Source organism: Rasamsonia emersonii (genome assembly GCF_000968595.1).
Source record: "Rasamsonia emersonii CBS 393.64 chromosome Unknown ctg1118621760298, whole genome shotgun sequence".
Classification (NCBI taxonomy): Eukaryota; Fungi; Ascomycota; class Eurotiomycetes; order Eurotiales; family Trichocomaceae; genus Rasamsonia; species Rasamsonia emersonii.
Window position 1 is genome coordinate 27,783 of NW_013563096.1, and position 18,285 is coordinate 46,067.

Here is an 18,285-nt window from a genome sequence, read left to right on the forward strand (position 1 = left end):
TTCAAATTTCATTCTTTTCAGTTTCTTAGAATGAGCAAACAAGTAACGCAAAGCTCGAGGATCCACGACTTTTGATTTATCAAGACTTTTCACTCTTGTTAAGGAGTTCGCCGACAGCCTCTCCTGGAGAAAGAACGCCTTCCCAGTGAAGCGCCCTTCGATGGGGGCCAATTATCCAATTCTTTGACTCAGACACTTCTCTCTTCACACACTGTCTTTGCAGACCTCAGGTGTACTCTTCCAAATCAGGCTTATAGAAGCCCCGAGTCCGGATACAACAGCCACACTCCATGGTGCAGTGGCCCCATCGATTCTTCTCGTTTTTCCGATGGGTGTTCAACGGCCGTTCGCAACAGCCACAATCGTGCTCACAGCAACCGCCCCGAGCCTTACACTCCAGGCGGCTCTCTTCCGATAAAATGGCTTCCTTCCTCGCAGTCGTCTCCCATAGCCTTACATACGGGCCCCTTGGCTTGTTGACAAGCAACTTATAGTGCGCTCTCTTATGGAGCCAGTATCGCTGGTCGAAAGTCTGCAGCTCCTCCTGCCACTCCTCTAGCTCCCTTGCCTCGTCGGCTGTTAGGGACCGGATCTGGCCCAGTTTCTGCCGTGCCTCAACCTCTTCCCTGAGATATATTTCCCGTTGAAGAAGGGAGAATCCCTTCCGGTGCTCCTGGCAGTACTGCCAGGTCCACTCGCGCTGGGCCTCTTTGGACTCGGCTCTTCGAATTTGCGGAGCGAATTCGCCCAGTCGTATCGGTTTCGTTGTTCCAGGGCTTTTTCAATGCGTTCCATTAGTCCCATCCTGGGGGTTAGTTAGGTATATAGTTTGTTGAGCTGGGTCGATTCCGTGAACTATTCAAATAGGTCTTGAGAGAGCGGGACAAAGGACGGAAATATAGCAAAAGGTAAAAGCAAAGACATCAGTCCCCACATACCTTGCTGATCTTAATCTTGGTTTCTCGTAAAAAGATAATCTTCTATTAGCTCCGAAGAAATTTAGGCAGATAAGCTGAGATTCCACCAAAGTGTAAAAATCAAGTCTCGTCACCTGTTGACCATCTGTGAAGGATTTTCGATACTAACAGGTGAAGAAGGAAGTTAAAAATAATAAATAAGATAAAGATAACATTCCATATGGGAGATTCTTTAGTCAAGTCTACATTATTACCTCACATCTCCATCGGAAGCCCAAATTGGGTCTATGACGGAATACTCGAGTCTGCCTACTTCTTTGTTCGATATAGTAGGATATAGTAGAGAGGCGCTCCAAATGCATTGATTATACAGTCACTGCAAAAGCCTAGCTGCCTGGGAAATGTTAATACTGACAAACTATATACCCATATCATATACTGCGTATAGCGATGAGATGGATTGATTCATCGGAGACGCGGCCAATCTCCGGTGCCTGGGGCTTCCACGTAGGAGGCGGGCCCACCGCCACTGTGCTTAAATTTTGGGCAACCAATGGGATGGTTTTCTGCTCAGCCTTGCTCTAGGCATTCTTGGCATGCGTATACCTGCAGAAGGCGTACGTGTAAGGCGTATTTCTCGCATTCTCTGTTTTCTGCACGTTGTTTTATTATTTCATTACCATTGCACATTAAAAGTCCCATATCCAGCTTCATTTATTTGTTTTTCCTTCCTTTACTCTGTCTTGGGTGGCCCTTTCCTTCAGTTCAGCTTCTAGCTGGTCGCATTTACGCGAAATCTTGGCAGCGGTGCCAAGGCTCCGCCGTCCGCTGAGACAAGGGCGAATCGATAAGAGCAAATCGTAAATAAAAGGGGACGACCACGCGACCATCACCACCCCAAAAGTGGTCCAATTCCACTCTGTTTACCAAGTCGTTGAACCCAGCGCGAGCTACCTAGGTGTCTGTAGCAGATGCGTATGTTTTCTCCCTGCCTGAACTAGATACTACAGTACATTACCCGTCCCACGGGATGCTAACTTGCTTTCGTATAGACCGGATTCGCTCGTGGGCAAAAGCTCACGCCTCCAACCGCGACGTCGCTGCCCCGCCTGCCGACAACGCTCGAAGAGATCAGGACGATGAAAAGGCCCCTGCCACGCAACGAAACACGGACCTGACACAAGATAATCCTGGAGCCAGCGCTGACCCCGGAGGAGCAAAAGGGACAGAGGGTAGCCCGAATGCCCTCACGCGAACAAAAGACGGTATCATTCGCTGCTTTGTGAAGCACACCAAAGATGCTGTCTGCTACAGCTGGGTCAATGTGCTCCTTGTGTTCGTGCCGGTCGGCATTGCTGCCGAGGCAGTCCATCTGAGCCCGGCGGTCATCTTCGCCATGAACGCCGTCGCCATCGTCCCCCTGGCTGGCCTGTTGAGCCATGCCACCGAAAGCGTGGCCAGTCGGCTTGGAGATACGGTTGGAGCTCTGCTCAATGTGACGTTTGGCAATGCGGTGGAGTTGATCATCTTGTATGCTTGCGTCTCGAATCACCTGGTGTAGTGTTGTGTTGACTGATTTTGAACAGCATGTAAGTTTCCTCTTCGCCACTTGCGGTCATGGGATGCGACAGTCTTAACTCTTGGGCTTTGTCGATTCTAATCCGCCTGCAGCATTGCCCTTGTGAAGGTGTGTTTGTCCCAGCTGCCCTGTCAATGCTGCCAACTGACTGTGTAGAATGAAATCCGGATCGTCCAAGCGTCGCTTCTCGGCTCGATACTGGCGAACCTGTTGCTCATATTGGGGATGGCATTTCTGCTAGGAGGTCTCCGTTTCCAGGAACAGGTGAGAATGGAATATGGATGATTCTGTCCATCTGCTCATCGAGATGACAGATCTACAATAGCACCGTCACCCAGATGAGTGCATGCCTTCTCAGTCTGAGTGTGACCAGTTTACTTCTGCCGGTAAGCCGTGTAACATGAAATATCCTCGGCAATTCACCAGCTCATGGCTTCAACAGACCGCATTCCATGCCTCCTGGTCCAACAACGACACCGCAGATAAATACACGCTCAAAATCAGTCGCGGCACCAGCGTGGTAAGGATTGAATACTGTGAAGATAGCTCATGCATGACTGACGATGAAAGGTTCTCCTTCTTGTCTACGTGTTGTACATCCTCTTTCAACTCAAGTCTCACGCCTATCTTTATGCCAGCATACCCCAGCAAATTGTCGACGAGGAATCCCACCCTGGCATCCTGGCTGACGTCATGGGAGGGTCAAGTGGTTCTGACTCCAGCAGTTCTGGAGATGATACTGACGACTCGTCGACATCGTGGACTACGGCAAAACGTCTCAAGAGGGCGATCAACAAGCGAAGGCGACGGCGGTCAAGTACGAGCTCGGAAACCAGTTCAACTGAATCGCCGGATAGTGACAAGGGAAAGAGCGCTCTTCCCGCTAGTGAAGGCGGCGACGAAGCTGACCACGATGCTGACAACAAGCCTCGAGCTCGAGATTTTGGAATGCAGCCCAGCGGTTCAACCAGCCCTCGGCCATCTCGTAAGGCGAATAGAAGCGTAAAGACGAAACGGCCTCAGACAGCAAGTGCAGTGAACGTTATTGAGCAGCCTCCAAGCGCCAGTGCTCCCCAAAGTCCCGCAAAAAGAGACGATCTACCGGAGGAGAGTGGCAAGAGAAAATCTCCTCTCGCGCTCCGTCCTCTCATCCCGTCCCTGCTATCCAACACAGTCTTCTCTAGTCAAAACCCGCCTACCTCTTCTGGAGGCGCTGTGCCCATGAGGCGAACCCAGTCTTTGCCGGCCCGCATGACCCCAGGCCCTCGGGTTGGAAATGCGGTTCAATACGCGCGAACCGCTGCTCGTATTCGCCCTACTAGTGCTGATAACCGGGCGGTGCCCGATACGCCTCCCGAGCCGGAGATGTCCCGTACTGCGGCGGTGGTCATGCTGCTGTTGTCTACGGGGCTTGTGGCTGTCTGTGCGGAATTCCTGGTTGACAACATTCCCGAAATGATCGCAAGTTCGGCCGTGAGCCAGGCGTTTATCGGTCTGATCGTCCTGCCCATCGTGGGTAATGCTGCCGAGCATGTTACGGCAGTGACGATGGCCACGAAGAATAAAATGGATTTGGCGATTGGAGTCAGTGTAGGAAGCAGTATTCAAATCGGTATGCCTGTCGTCCCCTGCGCTTTCGTTCTTTTTGAGCACGTCTAATAAGATGACAGCGATTTTCGTGACGCCCCTGGTGGTAATAATAGGATGGTTCCTGAACAAAGACATGACGCTGTATTTCACGCTTTTCGAAACCGTTTCGCTCTTTGTCACGGCCTTTGTGGTCAACTATCTTGTGTTGGACGGTCGGAGTAATTATCTGGAGGGGGCGTTACTGATTGCAGCTTACACTATCATCGCGTAAGTGTGGCCTACTGTCATACACAGTATTTTTTTTTCTTAAGTCATTCCATGCTAATTTAGTTATGATTATCAGTGTCGCAGCGTTTTTCTACCCCGACGGAACCGATGCGAGTGATTTGGGAGGCTCTGGAATGGAATAACGAAATAGCATGGCTGCCCCTGGGCAGATGAAGGAATTGAGCCTGGAGCTAAAACCATGAAACAAGAAATGACCCTCGAAGTTACAACTACAGAGAAGAATTCTCGAACTGTCTGACAACCTTGAGAGACATGCACGATAAATCAGACCGGATCTGATATGCTATGCCAAGACTGATTGATAACTTATCTCAAGCTTAGCTTGCAGGGGAGTGTTTCTACTATCCGTTCAGTGACAACGCAGTCATAGGATCTGCATCCATGTACTCTACATGATATACATACACACATACAGATACAGATAGAAATACTAATAAAAAATTTTACAAGGTATCCCCAGGAAAATAAAATTTTCATCAGAGTAAAAAAGGGTTTCACTCCGGATGCGGAAATTCGAGCTCGGCCCCCGATTATGTCGCTGCCTGCGACAAGCCACCTCCTCCACCCGTCCAATCAGAAGCATCGCCGTTGGCAAAATATGAGACCTCTTGACCTTAATTAAACTTCATGCTAATAAGCACTAATACTCTTTCCTACCTAGACCTACCTAATTTTCTTCGCCTTGATCTATTGTCTAGGTATGGATAAGGTATGTATTACATCCTTTAAGTATGGGGAAGACTAGAGTGTGTTGTATTTAATGACTCCTCCCATACAGACGGTCTACTCGCTAGCTGTACTATACTATATTAAGCATGTGCTGACATCGGGCAGGAGCTTATGTTTCCAATTTCTATATATACTACGAGAGAAGCAAAGCGTCCTTGACAGCATACCGCGCAAACAGGCAGCAACATTATTGAATTGAATTGAGAGAATTCTTCCATACCTGCACGCATGTATAAATCCTCCCCTTGCTGAGTGAATAGCGTGAACTCGAGAGTTTATACCTACATCTACAAGGAAGGATGGAATCGATTGATTAATTGATTGCTGCTCGACAATGAAGATCGTCATCATCGGAGCCGGCATCTCCGGCTGCGCCGCTTACCTCTCGCTGAAAAAGCACCTGCCGCGCCCTGAAGACCATTCGTACACCATCTACGAGTCCCACGACACCAGCAAGGACACCACCAGCGACGACCGCTCCTATGCTGACGGACACTCGTCCACGCTCGTCGTCGGCGGCGGGTTGGGCGTCGGCCCCAACGGCCTCAATGTCCTCCGACGGCTGGACGAGGACCTCCTCCGGGACGTCGTCCGCGGCGGCTACGCCGTGTCGCATTCGTACATGAAGAACAAGCACGGGCGGGTGCTTGTGCGGATGGCGGCGCAGAAGAAAAGCACAAGGACGATGAACCTCGTAGCCTGCAGCCGGCACTCGCTCTGGCGCAGTCTGCGAACCCGCATCCCGGACGAGATCATCGTCAACAAGCGCGTCTCCGAGGTCGTTGCCAACCCCGACGGACGGAATCTGGTGCACTTCACCGACGGCAGTCCGCCTGTCGAAGCGGATCTGGTCATTGGCGCGGATGGACTCAAGAGTACTGTGAAAAGGGCCCTGTTCCCGGGAACGACGAATCCTTATCCGCATCAGTACGAGTAAGTAGATAAGTCCTTGTCTGCAGGAAGAAACAAAGAAAAAAAATTTTCGAGCTAGTCGTCTGACTGCCAACAGAGGCCTCGTCGGCATCGGCGGCTTCATCCCCTGCTCAGACGACATCCGCGCACACATCGACAAAGGTAGCATGAGCTTCGTGTTCGGCGGCAACGGGTTCTTTGGATACTTCTACGCAAACAGCTCGCCGTCAGATCCTAATCGGGAGTCAGCGTACCACGTCTCCGAGCAGGGGGACACAGTGGCGTGGTGGTCGACCTACGAGCTGGACGAGTGCCCGAAGGACCCCAAGGCCATTGACCGCGAGGACGTGGCCAGGCAGCTGCGCGAGCGCCACGCCGGGTGGAAGGACCCCGTGGTTCAGAAGATCATTAACATGGGCGTGCAGATCGACAGCGTGTACCCGACATGGACGTCGCCGGAACTCCCGACCTGGGAACGCGACGGGGTCGTGCTCATCGGCGACGCGGCACACGCGCTGCCGTCCACGTCGGGACAGGGCTCGTCGCAGGCTCTCGAGGACGTGGAAGCCTTCACGCTGTTTCTGGCGCATTATCTCCGGCAGGCATACGACCGCAGCTCTGCATCACAGTCTGGCCCGCAAACGGAGAAGCAAGCCATCAAAACAGCAGCAAAGCAGTACATGGCCCTGCGCCAGCCGCACGTGAAACAAATCCTCGACCGCGCGCGGCAGATGCAGAATAACAAGAGAAACATGTCTGTCGTGGAGGAGTATCTGATGTACGCCGTGATGTGGATTATTGGTGAGTGGACACAAAACACAACCCGAAGCCTATCTCTCGGAATTATTTATTGACAGACTGGTTAATGCGCATGCAGGATCCTTCTTCCCCTCCCTCATGATGAAACCTCAGCAGGCGGTCTTTGAGTATAATATCGCAGAGGAGGTTGAGAAGGTTCTTCGTCAGGAACAACAGCAGCAGACACAGCAGCAGAAGAAGTGAATCGATCTATGTTAATACCCGATATTTTCCCATGATTATGGATCTCCTCTCCTGTCGTCATATATAATATGTACCATCATTGCGGCTGCCCTACATCCTCCCCCTGCTCCTCCTCCTTTCTTCCTTCGTTGGCCCACGGCACATAATGGAATTCAATTAATCAAACAGAAGTAGCACGACTTGACGTTTTTACGTCTGCAGTACATACCTTATTTATGCTCTTGAATTTCTCCAACAATAATAATAATACTATGAATCAAGCAACAAATCAATCATGGTGATTTCATTCCTTCATTCATTCACAGACTCACTCACTTATTGACAAGACTGAATAAAAAAAAAGGCAATAATAAACACAGCCAAAAAAAAGTCATACAAACAAACTCTGTACAACGAAACAGTAAGAAAAAAAAGGCATTCCAAACCCTAGAAAAAAGACCTTAGACCAGACTTCACCCTGATACGCCGCTCCCGTTCATACCGGTATCAACAACCCAGGTATAATAAACCATAAATAAAGCATAAAACAGAACTCTGGAATTTCCCAACGAATTCAATCAACTTCCTCCCCGACCCATCCTCTCAATAGAGCTCATGATCCCACTCCGCCCAGGCGTCGGCATGGCGATCCCTGATCGGCCTGTGCTGTTCTTCCGCCCATGGCCACTGGGTAGCCCGTTGCTGTACATCCCCAGTCTCGGCGGCTGCTGCTGCTTCTTCTCGCCGAGACCGGAGGATGGGGGCCGGATGCCACTGACGCCGCCTCTGCCGCTGATACTCCGTCGGAAGGTGTTCTCAGGCTCTGCCGGAGGGACCAAGTCTGATTCCTTGAGTGGTGGTTCTTTGACTGGTGCTTCCTGATATCCAGAGGATTCCTGAGCTGACGAAGAGGACGCAGAGGAATTCCGGCGCGAACTCTGCTCCTGCTGTGTCTGCGGCTGGCTCTGCGGCTGGGTCGGCGTCTGGTTCTGCATCTGTTGCATTGCCAGCCACTCGTCCACCGCCGCGACGAGCTCGCCCTTTTCCGCCCTCTCCGTCTTCAGCTCCGAGTGCAGCCGCTCATTGTCGCGCTTCAACGACTCCATCTCCTGCTGGAGACCCTTGATCTGCGCTTCGAGCACCCGCTTCTCGGCCTCGAGCTCTTCGCTGTCTCGACCAATGACACTCACATTGGGGTTCACCGGTCCAGACATGGTCGCGTCGCGCTCCGTCTTCAGACGTTCAATCTCCTCCGTGGCCTCCTTCAGCTTGTTCTCCGCCTCTCGAACCCGCTTCTCCCACCGCGCCTCGTAGCTCTTCTTCAACGCTGCCACTTTCGTCTCGTGCTTGCTCTTGTACAACGCATGCAGCTCGCGCGCTACCTTCTCGACCGCATCCTGCACCTCTCTTGCCGTTTCCTCCGCCGTCTTCATACCCTGGCCGTTCGAATCCGACGCAGCCGCGGCAGGCGCTTCGGCAGCAGCCTTTCTAGCAGCATCCAGTTGGCTTTCCAGCTCAACGATCCTTCCCTCGAGCTGTTCTTTGCGCTTCTCGGCCTCTTCCACCTTCTTCGTCAACCGCTCTCTTTCCCGTTCTCCTTCCACGATCTCTGCCCGCACCTCGCGCAAGATGGTCTCCATCTCCTTGCCCCTCCTCTCCCATTCAGCCTGCTGGACCTCCAATTCCTCCTTGCGAATAGCTTCATTCCGGACTTCTTCCAATGCCTCTCCGACTCGCCGCTCAGCGTCCGCGACAGCCTGCTTCAGACTCGCCACCTCTGCCTCCTTCCCGCTTAGGGTGGCCTTGAGCGAGGAGATCTCTGACAGATACCCTGATTTTAACGACTCTAGTTCGCGAGGAGTGATCGTGGGAATCGATCGTGGTGTCGGGGCAGGAGGGATGTCGAAGTCAAGGAGGCTGAACTTCGCTGGTGAGCGGATAGATTCGCGCGCCCGCTTCACTGGCGATCTGCGATTGGGAGATGAGACACGGCCGTTTTGCGCGGCGTAGCGCTGAGAGGCCCGACTGAAGTAGTTGAGCTGCTCTGTGAAATCAAGAAGATTTGTAGTGTCGTTCTCGTTGCCATACGCTGGCTTCCGGGGCGTAGACGATATGTCGACATCGGATAGGCCCCTTCCTCTTGACTGTCTCTTGGCAGTGCTGGGCGTGGCTGGCTCTGGCGAACGATAAGGAGAAGCTTTCGATGCTCGTCCCGGAGAATTCGTGATGTCTTGTAATTGCTTCGTTGGGGACATTCTCAGCTTGGCAAACGAGGTCATATCCGCGTTGGGAACCGCGGAGAACGTGCTCAGGCGGGTCTCATCCATCGGATCAGCCGCATTATTTGCGTCATTTGTGTCATTTATGTCGGAAATGAGAGTATCGTTCCCCAAGTCCACGTGAGAGTCATCCTCCCGGCAGACGGTGCTCATGTCTTCGTTGCGCCTCTCCTCCATGATACTGTTGCCAATATCTAGCCGGTCGCTCTCTGTGAACTGCGGTTGATGAACGACGCTGTGGTTATCCTCTGCTTCGTTTCTTGTTTCTGGCTGTTGATTTTCTGCATCTGGTATGTCATTGTTTTCATCAATCGTCATGTTTGGTGTGTTTCCAACACCAGGGCTGTTCTGAATCTCCTCGTCCTCATCCACGTAGATATCATGATTTAACTTCTTCGGCGAGATGTGTTGTTCTGGCTCATCTGCAACTCTCCCCAGGTCGACAGTGTCACTCTTCACATCGTATTGAAAAGGTGAACTCGGAGGATTGGAGACGAAGTCATCAGACTCGTCATTTCTCCCCGGTGACCGCATCTCCCGGGCAGTAGAGTATTTCAGGTCGTCGTGGTCGTCACAGCCTCCGTCATACAGCGGTCGCTTGGCTGGGTTTGGGGAGACATTCTCTTTGTCGTTGTCGGCTGCGAGGATCTCGTCAATCCCCCGGCGCCGGGCAGTGGTGGGAGGGGAAGTAGGCGAAAGTGCTCGCGCATTGCGACGGGACGGTGATAGAGGAGAAAGAGGTTGTGCCATGGTTGTGGACAGGAGCAGGTCTTTTACCTGCTGGGAGTACACCTATGTGTGTATGTGCGTGTGTGTGTGTAGGGATTTGCAATGGATTGCGTTAGAACTGAAGTCAGGGAATTGTTATTCTTAAACGGGGCATATGTTTGCGGCCGTTGCTACGGTTGACCGCAGCGGGTAAACAAAGCTAAACCTATTTTGGTCACACTGCCACATGTCACGTCACATGTACCGGCAGAATCTCTCCGCCTTGGTCGGAGGACTGTTTGCAGTAATTCATTTCGCAGTTACAATATCAACGCCCTACGTAGCTGAAAACCCGGTACTCTGTAAAAACTCTTCAACGCCTTCCATTTCTATCTCGAATTAGCATTACGTTTAACCGCCGGTCAACCAACTCCCAACTCCATAACCAGAATTCCGTGTAAGAATGCACGCCATGAATCATGTATGTACACAAGTAGACGCCCGTCCTTGGCAGTGTCGGCAATGGACACGAGTAAAAAGAGGACGAGGAAGGGGAAGGCATTAATAATATATAAAACTGAGCAAATAGCGCGTAAATGCAGCCAGGCGGTGATGACTGGGCAGCAATGCCGCTCGCGTCCTCCGCATGCGTCTCCGTTACCTTGGGGAAATAGCTGGGAGAGAGAATTCAAGGCTCGCTACATGGATAGGAATCGGGCTCGGTCACAATGATACGGATGACATCATGATGGTTCGCTGACGATGGACGACGGCCGGCAAGGCATGGCGCTGCCGATCTCACCGTGACAGATCCGTCTTTTCTCCGGTCCATGAACCAGAGCTGCAAGCTGCCAATCAAGGCGACGAAGGAACTTCCCCACCAGGCAATGGCAGTGCAGCCAATTTGAGAGCCAGTACTGTACAAGAAACCGGCCACGGGAGGGGCGATGGTCCGGCAGGCAGCACCCGCCGATGCAGCGAGTCCATTGATCTTTCCCAGCACCGTGGTGGAGGGACTGGCTTGCTTGATGAGGATCAGGAGAACAGGATAGGCGATGATGGAAAGGATGTTCCGAATGACCAGACAGGTGTAAATCCCAGGGAAGAGAAGGTTGCGCGGAAGGAAGACGAGAAATGGAACAATAAAGTAGGTGATGGGATGTAGGACAGTAACTAGGACAAAGAGTCTCCACACGGCTAGCCAATCTGCCAATGGTGGAAAGACGACACTCTGGATGAAGAGAGCAATCAGGCCGTCGACGGACATTACCAGACCCACCGTTCGGGTCGAAAGGCCTAGTCCACCAGGGATATGGAGCGGCGAAAAGTGATCGAAGAGAGTGACGCCTTTGGGCTCGTCCTGCAGGAAAATGGGAAACAGGTGGTCAAAGGTCATCGAGTGGTAGGTGAAGATACCGAGTGCAATGACGAGCATGGTCACCCGCCACGTAAAGACGGCCTGGTCTTCTGGGGAGGAAGGTCGTTCCTTCGCTTTGGACCCATCGGCGTGAACCCGCCAGCTTTCTTCCTGGCGCATATCCACTTGATTGAAGGTTCCATAGGATTCCGCACGCAGGTCAGCGCCCGCGTTGGCCGTGGCGCCCGCTGTCGCAAGCAGGGCCGTTTCCACCGTCGACATGTTGTCATTGTCCCCGGGAAGAAGACTCCTTGGCTGGAAGTCTGGATGGGTCTCTTGAAGGAAAACAGCGCCTCCAATGATGCTAAGCAATAGTAAACCAGCACAAAAGAGATTGGGAAGCAAGAAGGGGAAGCGGCCAAATAAGCCGTCGGGGGAAAAGATGGAGGGGAAACCTTCTACGGGCTTTGCAAGCATGCCTCCAATCGCTGCCATGCAAGCATTAGGAAGGTGTTCTGCTTGATTGAACAGGCGAACTCACCTGGCCCGATGATGGTCCCGATCGACCACACAAACGGCATTACCGCATAGGCTCGAGCTGCCCACAGATTAGCTTGAAGATTGCAACAATTGTGATGAGACAGAGACTTACGCTCATGCTCCGGTCGTTTGACGAGCTCTCCCACCATCGTCTGGATCACGCCAATGTTGCCATTCAAGACGCCGCCCACAATTCGTCCGAGCAAGGCGATCCAGTAGTTGGCGGCGAAGCCGACAATGAGGAGGGACAGCATTGTGCCTGCGCAGCCGAACAGAAGCACCGGTTTGCGGCCGACGCGATCGGAGAGGGCGCCCCAGAACATGCCCGTCAGGGCCTCGGCAAGGGAGAAGGCGGAGATCAGGATTCCAGCGTAGAGAGAGGCGTCATTGGGGTTGCCGACATGGAACTCGCGGACCATCACCCACGAATACGGGAAGATGGAAGTGAGAGCAATTGGCTCGGCCACGCGACATACGGCTGCGGTGGCGTTAGCATGACGACGTCTGCGCACGAGAGGCTTGACGAGATGGGGGGTTCATATACCCAGGAGAAAAAGCTGCGTAGTAGGGAAGGCATCGTCGCTCGAACTGGGTCTTCTCTGACGCGTTGATACCATTGTCTCTTGAATCTTGAAAGATTCTTACCACAACCCGTTCCGCAGGACCACGCAGAGAAATTCGTTCGTGAAGAATAAAGTTTTCTGCGTGGGCCGCCTTCCCAGCGTTTTTATTTTACCTCGAGTCGCACAAACAACTGTTCTGGGCAGAGTCTGCTGCCGCAATGACCGTCCACTTCTGTTGTACGCAAAGAAGGAGGGTGTCGAGTTGGATGCGGCAGACGCGGAGACAGAAGACGACGAGGGGAGCGTGACGAAGAAAGTTAAGGAAGAGGGGGCGAGTGGCAACGGGATGATCCACCCGTCAGGAAAGCTAACGGCGGCGCTGGCCATTTCCGAGTCGACAGGCGAGCAAGTGGAGTTAGCAGAAAAGTTTCTCAACAGTTAAACACTGCGAATTGGGAACAGGGTTGACTATCGCAGAGAGACGGGTGCAACTTGAAACACACCGCCTGACGCTTCTTGTCCAGAGCCTCGCTCCCTCGTGAGCAGACTTCAACGGATAAAGAAACAACTGACAGAAACAAACTGTCCAGCTGCAATTGGGCAGTCGAATTGAGAACTGCATTGGTCTTTAGTGTTGAAAAGGGAGGTTCTGACTGACGCCTCGTCGACAGTGTGCCATTTTCGGCTGCACATGATCACGGAACAGAAGGTTGTTCCCCTCCCGTTTCCGCCCATCATGCGACAGGCACAGATTCGAGGGAACCGTATCCTGTCTAGGCTCTTCCCCTTGCATTGCATTGCATTGTGTTTGCAGAGTACTTCTACGAAGTAGTTGCAATCCTGCATATGAGCGCACGGGACTTGGTTCTGCTCTGCATTCTAGCTTGTGGCGTTCTGCGCGGTCGGTTTCCTTTTTCGGGCGGTCCAGATCCATCCATACGGATGCAATCAGGCCAATTCCGCAAAAGACATGTACTCAGCGTATTTACTGAACAATTGCACTCGAGAAGCACCCAGGAATACTCATGACCTGTCAGCATAACTACGGAGTACAAGTAGTAACTGTAAGACTGACCCAGAAAATCAAGAAAAAAAAAACTGATAAGCATACAGGCTTAGGCGGGGTCACTAGCGACTAGCCTCTTTGCAGCGTGGGTCCTCGTCAAGACCTTCCGCTGCTGATTCGCTCGCGCGCTGCCCCGGTCGGGCCGGCCGCGTCTTTGCTCGCACAGTAATTCAACTCCACCTGATGTGCTGGACTTAAGTTTTTTCTGCCGTCTCACTGAGTTCAAAATAGTCCTGTTTGTTGCACCTAAATACCTACCCAACATTGTTTAATATCTAGGCGTCCTGTCTATGTATAATATATTCGAGTGCGGTTAATGACTCAATGAATTCCTTCATTCATTGACTTTATCTCGCGACGGACTGCTGACCGCGAGTCAGGAGTCCGGTTCTAATTTCCATGAGCAATATTAGTTAAGAAATTAGCCCAAGCACAGCATTAAGTGCAGTGTACACACTACTGCAAGGTTAGCTCTGCTGGCAATCCTTCTGCGCGGGGAAGACGAACAATTTCTGTTATCCTTTGCCAATTCTTGTTTATCTAATACCCCACTTGGAAACTGGTCGAGGGCAGGTACTGTACCTTTTCTGGCAACTACCTATGGGAGCAAGCACTGCAGTAATGGGCCAAACTCCAGTCTGTAAAATGTCATTCAACCTACCCCGCCGGAACGAGCTGGCTGCTACGGAGTACTCCATTCATCATGCAAATGACGATCTAAACAATACACACGCAGTAGTACTCCGTATTCTGGTGTTCTTGTTTTTTATACATGTCCCTTCACAGCGAAATCTGATTTTAAAAGTTCTCAAATAAGGCAGGCATAGATTGTTTTTCTCTTTCCCAATGAAACTGAAGAAACTGAAGCTCTGGAATACCTAGTCCAGAGAGCGATACACGTGACATGGCTGATTGATTGGTGTTTTTTCTGTGCATTCTGCATCCCTGCGTGGATTGGAGCAAACTGACCAGGTAGTCACCTACTCTAATAAGAAGGGATGATGATGGTATGATGGCATATAGATAAGTTTGCTGTCAGACAGACAGCAGACACCACCTCTAAGATCTAATGCTTCTTAGATTGCAGATAGATGCCTCATTTAGGGAAATTTTATATTAGGCAAGATTGCCTACAGCTCAGCTGCCTTTCAATTGAACCTGGGGAGAAATATCGCCGAGGAGCCCGCCTCGATGCTCTTAGCATAGACCAGTATTTCTCCCAAGGCAGTCGAGAGAAACGAGAAGAATAGGTATATGTTCATTCATATCGACTGCAATGGGTATACTGTCCAAACGCACACACTGTCCCTGCCAAAATGACCCTGCTGATTATGCGCCAAGCCGGAAAACACCATGCCAAACTAAACCCATATGCCGGAAATAACCCATCTTCGATATGTACTATAACGTGCAGGAGAATGTGAATTCAAACGTATTGCGAGGATGACGCTACCGCTCCGTATTTTCTGAAACGGGTATGTAACTCCTTCGCTCCTTGGCGGTCTGACACGATGCTTAGCGTGTGAACGGTCCCTGCAGAGCATAGATACGCACCTCAATCCACCGCTGGGCCCATGGCTTTACGCCCGCCCAGACAAGCAAGGAGCTTGTCGCGAAGATAAAAATAAACACAACCGCCTCGTCTTTTCTCGAGTCTCGCTCTGCATACGCATTAGTCTCCATCCGAGGCTAGTCAAAACGACCAATCCCAGCGTGGAACCCTACGAAAACACGTCGTCACGATATCTTCCTCCTTGGCCCCTCGACACTTGGGCAGATTGTACTCGAGACAGAATTTCCGGTTGCAGTCGTTGCAGCTGAGGGCTCTGTGTTCGCGGCCGCCCTCCTCGTCGTCGCGACGCCCCATCTGGAGGAAATTATTCCCGTTAAAGTCGGGCGCCGTGGAACCGACATCTGGCGGCCGCAGCTCGATGATGGTGCTGTTGGAGAAGCAGGTACATTTGCAGAACGACGTCGGCTCTAGAGCAGGAAGAGAGTGCTCATGGTCAGCAAAAGGTACTTTCTAGTAATATATTTTATTGGAATCAAAATTGTGGGGGAAGAAAAGCAATGCACAGGTAATAGCTGTATCTCGGTATGCGGCTGCCACCGGAATCACATGTGCGGTCGAATTGAAACTTACTTGCAGCCAGAACGGTCGTAATGCATGAAAGAATAGTCAAGAGGTATATTAAATGGAACACCCCTGTCCGTTGTATCATTGTGGTCGTTAGAATGGAAGACTAATGGTTGATACTGGATAAGCTGATCTTCAACGGAGATCGGAGACGGCAGCCACGCGGCGTCATCGGCGGATCCCCGGATTACGTAAATCACGTGATATGGGAAATATACGTAGTAGTCTCTACGTGTACGATCAAAAGTCATCAGAGCATTTTTATTAGCGTAGTACTATCGTATGTAACGTAAAAACATTATTATCCTTTGCCGGGTATCAACGCTAGCTAGGACACGGATGAGCGCACAACACACCCGCGTCAACTATGAACGACCCTTCAATCCCTTCCGCCGATTCTCCTGCTGTCTCTTCTCCTTTGCAGCCTCCCGTCGCCTTCTCTTCCAGGCCCTATTATTCTCGCCTCTGTGTTCCCAAAACCACTTCGCAAACTCGCTCTCTTCTGGTTTTCCTGGCCCAGACTCGCGAGTTTTGGACGGTGTGGTGCCAGCCTCGTCGCCGTCCACATCCTCCATCTCCTCGTCGCTCGCTTGATTCCAAATAGAGGTGCGATTGGCAAGGGCAGTGTCTGGGGTGGGAGCGCCGCTTCGTACCCCTCGAGATTGAAGGTCTTGTTTGGTAAATGGAGTCAACGGTTCGACTGCGCCACCTGTGTCCTCTTCGTCCTCGTCGTCATTACCTCCGAAAAAGGTGAATTCGCTATCGACTCCCGATTCCGGCTTATTCTTTTCAGAAGACGCCGGTCGTTTGAAAAGGGCCTCCAGAGGATGGACTTCTTTTTGCTCCGTCGCGGCTTTTGGTTCGTCGGAGCCTTCCACTGACGATGATGAATCAGATTCATCCGCTGCAGCCTCATCAGCCTTCTCAGGCTTGGCGGACATCGTTTCTGACTCCTGGCTCTCGCTCTCATCCGAAAACGATTCCGCAGACGATTCCGATTCAGACTCGTCTTCGTCATCCGACGACGTATCAGAAGAGGTGGTATCTTCTTCCTCATCACTTTCAGATTCGGACTCGTCGTCCGTGATGCCGCTCGACGAGGTCCAATCGGATTCTGAATCCTCGCTCGTTTCTTCCGTCGACGAATCTTCTTCTGGAACGGGCGATTTCTTTCTCTTCTTTGATGTGCTTGGAGACTCGACTTTCTTCAGTGACACCAGCTCCTTGGCACCATCCTTCTTGCCGGGTTGATAGGTCGGCTTTGTGATTTTGTCGCTGACAGGATCTTTGACGTTGCCATCCTCGTCGACCCAGCCTTTCCCTTCCACATACTCGGCTGTGACCTTCTTCCCGTCTTCTCCCGACTTGACAAACGTAGGATGTGTAGTGGATTTCGCGAATTCGTGGACCACCACCTCATTTGGAGACTTGCCCTTCTTCGACTTCTTCTTCTTGCCGACAGATTCGGGGGGCAACCGATTGGGGGGAGTCTTTGTTCGAAATAGGCATTCTGCTTTGTCGCTGTATTTGGATTTGGCCTGGGCCTTCGGTTTCTTGCCTTCTTTCTCACTGTTTTTGTCTGCCTTGCGCAGTCGCTTGTCTTTCTTCACACTGGCTGGTTCTGTCCAACCTCGTTTTACCTTGCGATCGGCAGGCAGTTCGTAGCCCTCCAGGACCCCATCCTCAGCCTTGCGTTTCTTGGAATTTTTCTGCGGGGTGGATTTGGTGTCACCGGCCGAGTCTTCTTCTGTGTCTTTCGTCCTCAGCGGCGGCGGACGAGCGACCTCGACCTTCATTTTTCTGCCCTTGAGGAAGGAGCCATTCAGCTTCTTCTTCAGCTTGTCTGCCTCCATGGATGGGAGGCTAATGTAGCCGTAGCTGTTTTCGGGGAAGGTCGGGATGGTGTGGAAGGAGATGTCCGTCGCCAGGGGACGGACGGACGGCGCGAGGATGGAGTCGAGAAGCGCAGGCGTGAGAGGAGAGATGTGAAGGCGCGTGATGTCGGCGGTCATGGCAGCATGGCCGCGAGCTTTGCGATACAGACAACTGGTCACGGGGCCAATGCAAGACGACGACGGGACTCGACTCAAAAAAAAACAGTAAACGCAGTAAACACTATTCTGTACTCCGTACACAGAGCGAGTCCCACACCGCTGCAGGGGATGGACGCCCTTCTGCTGCTGTACCGGAATTGACTTTGTTCTGCTGAAGATTTTCCATGCCGGAGAGCTGCGGCGCAGACTCCACCTCAGCCACACCTGCCGACACTAGCACATCCTGACGTAAAACGCTGCAAAGACTCGAAACAAGACATCTCGTTATCCCAGGGCAGAAATATACACAGCGAGCACCATTGAGCGGTTCTCGCCGTCATTAATTCATCCGTCGCGATTTCTGCAGACTGTCGTGTTGTCGGGCTTCTTTGCGGCCCAGCCACAGCCAGTGCCCGGCCACCCGTCGCCTTCCTGGCTGCGTCCTCCACTTCCCCCTCGCCATCGGCATCAGCATCACCAGCATCGTCACTCCTCGTCCTCTTCCATCTCCACCTCTGTCTCTCGCTCCCCTCGACTCCCCGTCCGCCCTCACCGTACTTCAATCACCGCTATTCTTACCCGTCGTCGTGCCTGTCTGCCTACGCA

At 52.0% G+C, this 18,285-nt stretch overlaps 5 protein-coding genes across 5 annotated transcripts; 2 read left to right on the plus strand and 3 right to left on the minus strand.

The window, feature by feature from the left end:
- Nucleotides 1–1,888: 1,888 nt before the first annotated feature.
- On the plus strand, nt 1,889–4,496 carry T310_5568 (Sodium/calcium transporter; the record flags this gene model as incomplete). Its single annotated transcript, XM_013471564.1, has 8 exons — nt 1,889–1,892; nt 1,970–2,447; nt 2,479–2,506; nt 2,653–2,760; nt 2,822–3,016; nt 3,067–4,108; nt 4,167–4,353; nt 4,430–4,496. 8 exons carry the CDS (start codon nt 1,889–1,891, stop codon nt 4,494–4,496), a joined length of 2,109 nt encoding a protein of 702 aa, XP_013327018.1.
- A 941-nt stretch (nt 4,497–5,437) lies between these two features.
- T310_5569 (uncharacterized protein) lies at nt 5,438–7,017 on the plus strand (the record flags this gene model as incomplete). The annotated part of the gene is made up of 3 exons (XM_013471565.1): nt 5,438–6,036; nt 6,113–6,816; nt 6,893–7,017. The coding sequence occupies 3 exons, from the start codon at nt 5,438–5,440 to the stop codon at nt 7,015–7,017; spliced, it is 1,428 nt and encodes a 475-aa protein (XP_013327019.1).
- A 557-nt stretch (nt 7,018–7,574) lies between these two features.
- T310_5570 (uncharacterized protein) lies at nt 7,575–10,025 on the minus strand (the record flags this gene model as incomplete). The annotated part of the gene is made up of 1 exon (XM_013471566.1): nt 7,575–10,025. The coding sequence occupies one exon, from the start codon at nt 10,023–10,025 to the stop codon at nt 7,575–7,577; it is 2,451 nt and encodes an 816-aa protein (XP_013327020.1).
- Nucleotides 10,026–10,671: 646 nt separating this feature from the next.
- Nucleotides 10,672–12,299, minus strand: T310_5571 (MFS transporter; the record flags this gene model as incomplete). The annotated part of the gene is made up of 3 exons (XM_013471567.1): nt 10,672–11,828; nt 11,882–11,938; nt 11,993–12,299. The coding sequence occupies 3 exons, from the start codon at nt 12,297–12,299 to the stop codon at nt 10,672–10,674; spliced, it is 1,521 nt and encodes a 506-aa protein (XP_013327021.1).
- A 3,712-nt stretch (nt 12,300–16,011) lies between these two features.
- Nucleotides 16,012–17,960, minus strand: T310_5572 (uncharacterized protein; the record flags this gene model as incomplete). The annotated part of the gene is made up of 2 exons (XM_013471568.1): nt 16,012–17,731; nt 17,905–17,960. The coding sequence occupies 2 exons, from the start codon at nt 17,958–17,960 to the stop codon at nt 16,012–16,014; spliced, it is 1,776 nt and encodes a 591-aa protein (XP_013327022.1).
- Between the last annotated feature and the right edge of the window lie 325 nt (nt 17,961–18,285).